Source organism: Pantherophis guttatus, chromosome 4 (assembly GCF_059756535.1).
Source record: "Pantherophis guttatus breed Tessera chromosome 4, ASM5975653v1, whole genome shotgun sequence".
Classification (NCBI taxonomy): domain Eukaryota; kingdom Metazoa; phylum Chordata; class Lepidosauria; order Squamata; family Colubridae; genus Pantherophis; species Pantherophis guttatus.
This window is the reverse complement of record NC_142066.1, coordinates 134,053,924-134,063,097: the sequence shown is the minus strand read 5'-3', so window position 1 is coordinate 134,063,097 and position 9,174 is coordinate 134,053,924. Positions and strand designations below refer to the sequence as shown.

General features: G+C 36.7%; 1 protein-coding gene across 2 annotated transcripts in view; it reads right to left on the bottom strand.

Moving 5' to 3' along the window:
- Nucleotides 1-320: 320 nt before the first annotated feature.
- The window catches only part of ST8SIA6 (ST8 alpha-N-acetyl-neuraminide alpha-2,8-sialyltransferase 6), a 42,749-nt gene continuing 33,895 nt past the window's right edge, over nucleotides 321-9,174 (bottom strand). The window contains exons 5-8 of one of the 2 annotated variants that reach the window (XM_034401979.3): nucleotides 6,477-6,621; nucleotides 5,676-5,785; nucleotides 4,232-4,324; nucleotides 321-3,628 (exon numbers count right to left, since the gene is read on the bottom strand). In XM_034401979.3, the coding sequence (XP_034257870.1) occupies nucleotides 3,160-3,628; nucleotides 4,232-4,324; nucleotides 5,676-5,785; nucleotides 6,477-6,621 (817 nt within the window). In that variant the 3' untranslated portion in view covers nucleotides 321-3,159. The remainder of the gene's footprint in view (nucleotides 3,629-4,231; nucleotides 4,325-5,675; nucleotides 5,786-6,476; nucleotides 6,622-9,174) is intronic. The other variant, XM_087892842.1, reaches the window with a different exon arrangement.

Here is a 9,174-nt window from a genome sequence, read left to right as displayed (position 1 = left end):
AATAGATTGACCCAGATAGAATTCCATCAGCTTTGTTCACTAAGTGGACAAAATTAAACAGAATTTCAGTTTCTGAAAGTGCCTATGCTCAGTAGAATATTTGCTCTGTCTTTCATTTCTGGAGAAAATCAATCCCAAAAGTTATTTATTTTTCCTATTTTTATAGACAAGTGCCTCATTTGGTTAATGGAACGCCATCAATGGTCTGAAAATGTTGCCCAAGAGGCATATCCCAATTTTTATTGGAATGCATGATATAACTTGTTCTCCCTTGTTCCATGTTGTTAAGAAAAGAAAATTTAATCAAGACTTGTTAATAATTTAATTCTAATAGTATTTTAATGAAACACACATTAAGAATTAAATATCAGAGTCCAGATGATTATCTGTAAAACATGAATCAATTAGAAATAGATTGTCTGCCCATACAAGAAAAGTATTATAATATTTGGAAATGGGTGTGCAAAGCACACTGTCAGTACTCCCTGCCAAGCAATTTTTTTTTCATTTTCACATTACTCTGATCTCATGAATTCCATTCTTTAGTGTCACACTTAAAAGTATAATTTTATCTTTGTTACAAAATACAGGAATATGTAATTTTTGTTATTATGACTGGAAAATGAGATAGGGATTGTTAATTCTTGGAGTATTTGATTGTATAAGGCATGTTGGAATATTTTTAAAATCTCTTGCCTGCTCTCAATTACTATTATTTTAATGAGTATAAAAGAAATTCTGTAGAAGAGATGGACAAGACAAATATGCAGAAGATTCAGTACATGTTACCTGCACACTGGTGTGAAGAGATTGCAGAGGGTTGCACTTTTTGGCAATTCAATACTTCACAGAAATAAGCTGGATGCTACACTGAGGTTCCACAAGTAATAAATACAAGAAAGCAATGGCAAAATGCAGAGGAAGGCTCACATTTGGACGTAGTCCATGTATAACTCTTTGCACACTGGAAAAGATTCAGTAATATTTCAAGATCCTAGATAGACAGTGCTCTACCATTTTAGGTTGCAGTAAGAAACAATAAATACGTTTATAAGAATAAGAACTAAGCATGCAATAGTTACATAAACACCACTTTCATCCTGAGATTGTGTCTTCTTAATGAACATTCTGACCTTTGAAAATGTAATCTATGTAAAAAGGTAGATTACAACCATTTACAATGGCACACATTTACTTTTATATCGCCATACTTAAGTACAAAATGCTTTGTAGTTATACTTGCAAAAATTAATTATTTGAGACTTGATCAAATCCAACAACAGATTGCAGTGCATCTCTGTGTCATGACATTTTACCATGGGGTTCAATAAAGAGAAGGAGGCTGAATATCGATGGAGAAATAATTGTCCAGTGAAAGTTAGGGTACATTGAAATCCCTTACATATAAAATAAATACAAAAAAGTCCAGACCTCCTCCATGAGAATATCATCAAAACATTATTTTCCTTGGAAAACTCAATAAAAAGCTACATAGCTTCTCTTTTAGCTTAAAGGTTAATGATTTTAAAAATGCAGAACATTGTTCATTCTAAGCCAGTATCTCCCCTAGTATCAAATCTGTGGTTAGAAGTTCATATGTAAGACAGTAAATTCTTGTTTTTTAAAGATCTTTGCATACATCATGCATGCTTTTGGATATTTTATGATATAAACTTTAATTTATGTGCTTGCTGATCTTTGTAGGGAACAAGGGCCATATTTAATAGAATGTTTCTGATCTAGCAAGACTCCATTTATTTCTCTCCGAGGTTCCTTCTACAAGGAGGTATCATGTCCGCATGGCAAAATTAAAATTATAATTTTAGGTAAGGATAGGCCCAGGAAAATTCACAGGAATAACACTGTTGTCAGAGGCACTCTAAAGTGGTAAAGTCAAATAACATTTCTGAAGCAGTTAAAAGCTTCAGGTATATGGGCATACAATGATCATTGGTGGCCCTATTTAACCCTGAGCAGGATTAAGATCTTCTACTATTTTCCCCTGGTTTTTAGATGGCATTAAGAAACTTAAAGCCATATTAAAATATGTCAGGGCTTCTTTTACAAGTTTTATGCATCTCTTTTCTCCAACTAAAAACAAACTATGCAGTTGACCTCAATAATAGAGGTCTGGATTTGAGGATAGCATGTGATTATGAACTACAGGTTGTCCTCCCCAAGGGAAAGGAATGGAAGAAAGGGAAAAGGAGAGGAAGGAAGGGTAGGGGGTAGGAGTAGGAGAGAAGGTGAGTAGGGGGGAAAGAAGAGAGGAGTGGGGAAAGGAAGGGGGAAGTAGGAAGTAGGAGAGGAGGGAAGAGAAAGTAGGAGAGGAGAGGAGGGAGGGAAGGAAGGAAAAGAGGAGAAGAAGAAGAAGGGTTGTTGCAAAATGTGGGAAGAAAGGGTAGAAGAGCAACTCCGAATGTAATTAAAATGCCTTATTTTAATATTTTCTTGAAGGAAAACATGTATATGTAGGATTAATTATGTATAAGAAAATGTACATTTTATATTATGTGTATAAGAAATAAAACTGAAAAACCTTTCCAAAAAAAAAAAAAAAGATTGTCCTCCCCAGCTATAAAACATGAAGCCATTGCTGTTTAATTAATTACTAGATACTAAAATAAAATAAAGATGTGGCATTCTTAGTGCTCTTCAAGTCTGGTTATTTGCGTACAAACATTTCATTACCTGCCTAGATAACATCATCAATATGAGTCACCGATTTAGTTGGCTAATGAAATATCTGCAAGAAAACAAGAGCATCAAGGACTCCACAGTTCAACCCTGAGCTATAAATATTCTCTTTTATTGAAAGTAAAAATGGCAAATCTATGATCCTAACGCACCACCTGGTTCTCACCATAATTCTGTACAGGTGTCCTCATTTCAAAAGCCCTTTATAGACAATAATTTTGGGAAATGTCAAGTGGGTGAAATAGAGAGAAACAGAGAAGGGAATGCTATAAACAAATGTACTGTCATAAAGAAAGAAAGAGTTTCAGAAAGACAGAGAGAAAAGAGGTTTACAACCCAGTTTGAGCTCCAGCATCCAACACTTCTGGCATCACCTATCATGTACTGTCTTCCCGATTATCAAAACAGGAATGCATGGCCTTCAGAAGTGTTCTCCATTCTGAAGCAAAAACATACCTTGGGCTACTCTGTCAAACATTTTCCAAACTGCAACTTGAGGATACCTCTTCCGTGGAGCTGGAGTATCTGGTTAAACTCTTTGGGCATGGCATGGAAACCTGGCTTTGGAAGTTGGTTGTCATAGTAGTGATGACTTATGGGGATACCTGCTATGCTTTTGGAGAAAGGCCAAAAACCATACAGCTTCACATTCTCACAGAGTTCCATTGCTGCGCTGGTGATCATGAAGCCAGAAGACAGTCGGTAGGCTTTGACACCCTTAGTTCTCCAGAACTGGGCAAGACTTTTGAGATACCTCGGATAGAAAAATATGGCCTTCTGCTTTGCGCTGAACTCTCTCAGGGTGTGATGTACTTTGAAAGATGCTGCTGTGTTGCTTCTAAAGGAAAAAGCAGGTAGCAAGAGGAAAGCTTCTCCATAACTTGCAATGTTTTCCATGAAGGTGGCCTTCTGATCATTCAGTTTGTTATATCTGATCATAAGAGCAAAAACAATGGATGTGGATATGTGCTAAAAATGCAGGACATCTACTTTAAGCAGCAGTAAACTAGAGACAGGCAGTCAGACTGAGTTTACAGTTTATTTAAATTTACCAGTATTTAGTTTGCACACAAAGTGAGCCGCTTTTAACCAAATGACTATGCAGATTTTGTTTCATGGAGAATCTATTCCCCCATTTCCTTCTGGTTCTTTGCCATATGTTCAGTCAATGCATAATATAAAAGTAGCTGTAGCACTGAAGCAAAACCTTAAGGGGCACTGAGAAACAAGAAAGCCCATTGCCACTTTTTAGATAATGGTTTTCATTATTCCAATGCTTTCTTGATCTCAAAGCGATGGAGAAATTTGTGGAAGCAGAAACTATAGGACTCCATGGCTCCATTACTTTCTCAAAGGATAAAAGGATAAGGAGTCTCTCTTTGTATTAGCCTGCCTTTTAAGAGGGAGTTTGGGACGTTAATGAGGCCAGTAGAACTGAGAAGCCATGATGATGATGATAACACACCAATGAGCTTCTGGATGTTTAGCCAAATAATTAAACACAGATTGCAAATAATACCATAGTTATACTCACTTCTGAGCTATAATGCTTGGGTTAACAGTTACAAGATTTGTCTTATTGCCAACATCTTGACTGACACTTCCGCTGGTTGGGGGAAGATTGCACCTGTAATTTTACAAAAGGTGTTTAGATTCCACTCCTATTATAACAGTCAAATTTCTCTCAAGTATTAAAAGATACATTAATTTTACCAAATCAGGTTCTATCTAACTTCTAGCCAGTTGAATTCTGAGAATTCACTTTTATAGCCTCATGACTGTATATGAAGGATTGGATTTTTAAGGCTTATTCTAAATATACATTTAAGAAATTAATGGAACCTACATTTTGGCATAAAAATATGCTGAAAATGTATCCTATACATAATATTTGAGGCTCAAAATTAGGAATCATATCTAACTTATAGCATTCCTTCTATACAATGGGAGGAAATTTATCTAGTTATTTAGATGGATTTGTGATACAAATTTATGTATCTTTTAGTTTAGTAGATACAAATTTACGTATCTACTAAAAATGAATAACAGATACCATGTCATCCATTTTGTCAGACTTTCAAAGGGAGAATAGATGGATCAGAGATAACTCCAGATATGAGGCTGTCCTTAAGTCCAGTTACGTTTGCAACAAGTTATAATGGAAAGTTTCAATACTTCATTTGAGGACAGAAAATTGGTGAGGAGAAAGTACTGTGTATTTATTTGATTCAGGTTGTCTTCATTCATTGGTAAACCTTAGGACTAAGCTCACCTCAACACATGTATGGATCTCTTGCCTCAATGCATTTATGGATCTGATGCGGCTGATTTCATTATATAGCAATAAAAAAGTATACAGGCAAATATAGCAGAATAACCCAACAGCCCTTTATAGCAATAACAATAGCACTTAGACTTATATACTGCTTCACAGTCCTTTACAGCCCTCTCTAACAGAGAGTCAGCATATTGCCCGCAACAATCTGGGTCCTCATTTTACCGACCTCGGAAGGATGGCAGTCTGAGTCAACCTTGAGTCAGTGGCACTTGAACTGTTGGCAATCAGCAGAAATAGCCTGCAGTACTGCACTCTAACCACTGTGCCACCAAGCTCTTGCTTGCTATCCCCACTGACCATACTGTACCTTGAAAATCTAAATTCCAGCACAAGCAGCTGGTACTGAAAGGTGGCGACAAACAATGTTATATTTGTAGTTAATGACCTTTATATTCTTCTAAACAGGGGTGTCAAACTCGCATTGTTGTCATGTGATGTATCACAACTTTTTTCCCCTTCGCTAAACCGGGGGTGGGCGGGCCATGAGTTTGATACCCCTATTCTACAAATGTGCCTTCATCTTCTAGATGTGTTAGGCTATAACTCCATAGCCAACATCTCCATATTGGGAAAGGCTGGTTCACTCCCTTTCTTATTAATGGGTTGCAATGAGTTGATTATCATAGTTAAAATTTCTCACCTAAACACAAAGTCAGATTTATCAATTTCAGCTCCACAATTGGAATTCTTGAGATTTCCTCCATTTCCAACAACTGCACATTGCTTGAAAGGAAAATCCAGAGGCTGAGACTGAAAACAAGAGACAGTGACAGAGTGTGTCAGAGTTTAAAAAGGCAGGAGCATGCATTTCTTTTAATAAAGTACTTACTGAGTGATCATTACCTCCATTACTGGTAAGTACAAGTCTCCTATCCTTAAACTCCTGGTATTTTCCAGGGACCAAATAATTCTGGGTACACATGTTGCATTAAGCCAATTTTCATTTAATCATGATTTGTTGAAATGCCACTGTGCAAAGCCATAAACATGATCTACAACCTATAATAGCAGCGTTTATATATAAATCAAGCCCATACTATATAAGAGAAAATGTGAATCCAGTCAATGAATGTGTATCTTCCTATAGTGTATCTCCGTAATTTTTTTACCATATTTGCTTTCTAAAATACTAGAGCTACATAGCAGTGACTTTGGATACATTTATGGACCAAAACATGAAGCAATTTTACATTTGAGTCATTGTATTTTGCCTAATCATGTCTTTCAAAAGGACAATAGTTTTCTCAAGCAAGAGACATTCTCCAGTTCTGGTGAGGTGAAATTGGACATCACATCTGACTAAGAGCAGAATAGAATAGAACCTTTTTTTAAAAAAAATATTCTTGTCAAAGCTAAACTCAAAAGATACTCTTTCTTCACTCCTTATTGGTCCTATACTGCTTTGTTTATGGTATCTTATAAACATCAGAGTTTTTCTTACCTCTGGCAACATCTGGAATATGTCCTCTGTAATGTGGATGGTTTTTTTATTGTCCACTTCATAAGACATGTTGCTTCCCAGTGGAGTATTATTTTGAGAAGCAACAAAATTATGCATAGCATCGCAGCATGAAGCAAGCTCTGCCCTGAAGTTCATAATAAAAATGAAAGACCAGTATAATGAGTTTAGTAGAGAACCATCACCAAATAAAATTAACTTCTGATTCATATTGTTTATTAGTATAAATATCCATTAAATGACCCCAACAAGACATTCTTGAGATAAATTGGATTTCAATTCATATAATTTGTTAGGATATGGTGCATGCCTAACAGGTTGTCCAGGCAATATATAAGCTAACATGATAAATACTGTATGTATTCTATGACTTTAAGAAGTACTGCTGAGTCATTGTAATGCTGAGTCATTGTATCCTGATTGGATAAGCTCTGTAGTAACTGTATTTAAGGAGAGCTTGAATGTAGTCATTGTGGACATGCCACCATCGTGACTTGTTACCAGCGTGAACATGCTGCTATTTATTACCTACTGCTGTTTTGTAATTTCTACTTGATCTCTTACATGGTCTAATGTGATCATGGTTTATTTATACTGTTTTTAAGAACTATTTATATTGTTCCTGTTTGATCCTTTTACTACAAACTGGTAAGAAGAATCTTGTATCTCTGGACTGATTATGACTGGCTAAGATTTGGATTGATTAAAGACTATGAGATTGTTTTTCACTACAAAGTAAAAACTTTGATAAACCAGTTTATATGGTTTGCATTGGCTCCCACTGGTCTTCCGGGTGCGATTCAAGGTGTTGGTTACCATCTTTAAAGCACTCCATGGCTTAGGACCAGGGTATATATGAGACCGCCTTCTGCCATCGACAGCCTCCCACCGGCCAATACGCTCCCACAGAGAGGGGCTCCTCAGGGTGCTGTCGGCCAAACAATGTCGACTGGCGATGCCCAGGGGGAGAGCCTTCTCTGTGGGGGCAGCAGCCCTCTGGAATGAGTTGCCCCTAGATGTGCATATGATCCCCAACCTGCGCACCTTTTGGCGTGCCCTGAAGACCCTCTTGTTTCAATAAGCCGGGGTGGCCTATCATGAATATGAATTTTAATGGGTGTATGTTAGTTCTTAATTTGTGGGCCAAATTTTTGTATATTTGATTTTAATGGTTTTTAAATTTTGTAAATTTTATGTGTTTTAATATGGCTGTACACCACCCTGAGTCCTTCAGGAGAAGGGCGGTATAGAAGTCTAATAAAAGTAAAGTAAAGTAAAGTATTTTATTCATTGTTGCTCTCAGCACCATTTCCATGTGCTCTATGCTCTGCTGGTTGTTAACATAACAATATCCTTAACATAATTCATCAACCAGTTTGGCCAACAAAGAGTAGGTGAGGATTTTAAGATGTGAATGCAATGTATTTTATTATTATGTAGGTCTATGTACTTATTTATTATTTTTTTTTGGTAAGGGATGGATCTAGTCCTGATCAAATACCAGGACTACCGGACAACAATGAGAAAATGCTATTGCTCCAGATTTTGTTTCGGAATTCTATGGTAGAACAAAGTTGATCAGATAGAAATAAGACTTAACAGGTAACTTTAATTTAACATCCCATTTTTATTAATAAGTTTATTAACATAAAGATTAGAGTGGATTCAGCTTATTAATAAGTTCTGATTTAAAATACAAAGTACTCTTAAGAATCCTGGGCAAAATATTGTTATGTATTGTTAGAATCTCACAGTTTTCCACAGTGGTGCATTTTGTTTTTGGGGTTTTTTTTTGTACTTAAAAGGCTTCTTGTTATATTCGATATTCAAGTAAATTCAGCCATGATAGCAGACAGGTTCCAAAACATAAAAAAACAAAACAAAAGCCTAATTTAATATTATCTATAGCTTTTAGACATTAAAAAAACCTGCTTTTTTGTCCATGAGAATAATACTTGATCATTTTCTTTAATCATGTCCCTCTGTGATGGAATGCACAATATCTAAACTAAGCCTTTTATTAATTAATTAATTAATTATTTTATTTATTTGTTGGGACTTGTATGCTGCCTATCTCCACAGGACTCAGGGCGGCTCACAACAATTAAAACAGACAGACAAACCATTAAAACAAAGTCCAAGTTAAAATTAAGAAATTCTATAAAACCCAGATTAAGCCCCCCATCAGTCCAAGGCAGCCAGATGAAATAGCCATGTTTTCAGCCCATGGCGGAAAGAGCGAAGGTCAGGGGTCACCTGGAGCTCCAGAGGGAGTTGATTCCAAAGGGCGGGTGCGCCCACAGAGAAAGCTCTCTCCCTGGGGGTTGCCAGCCGACACTGTCTGGCCGACGGCACCCTAAGTAGGCCCTTCCTGTGGGAGCGCACCGGGCAATGGGAAGCTGTTGCTGGCTGCAGATGGTCCGCCAAATATCCCCGGCCTAGGCCATGTAGGGCTTTATAGGTAATCACCAGCACTTTGAATCTCACCCGGAGAAATAATTTTATAGTGCAATTCTGCTCAAAATTAAGCTCAGGATTTCAACGGGATTGTTTTCAGGAAATTATGTATCGCTCCATTACTCTAGTGAAAGGCCTTTTAAATATAAAGGCACTGGATTGAATAATATTAAACTTAGTTGATCTAATCTGAGTGGATCCTAAGCTTTTGATGAAGCAATTC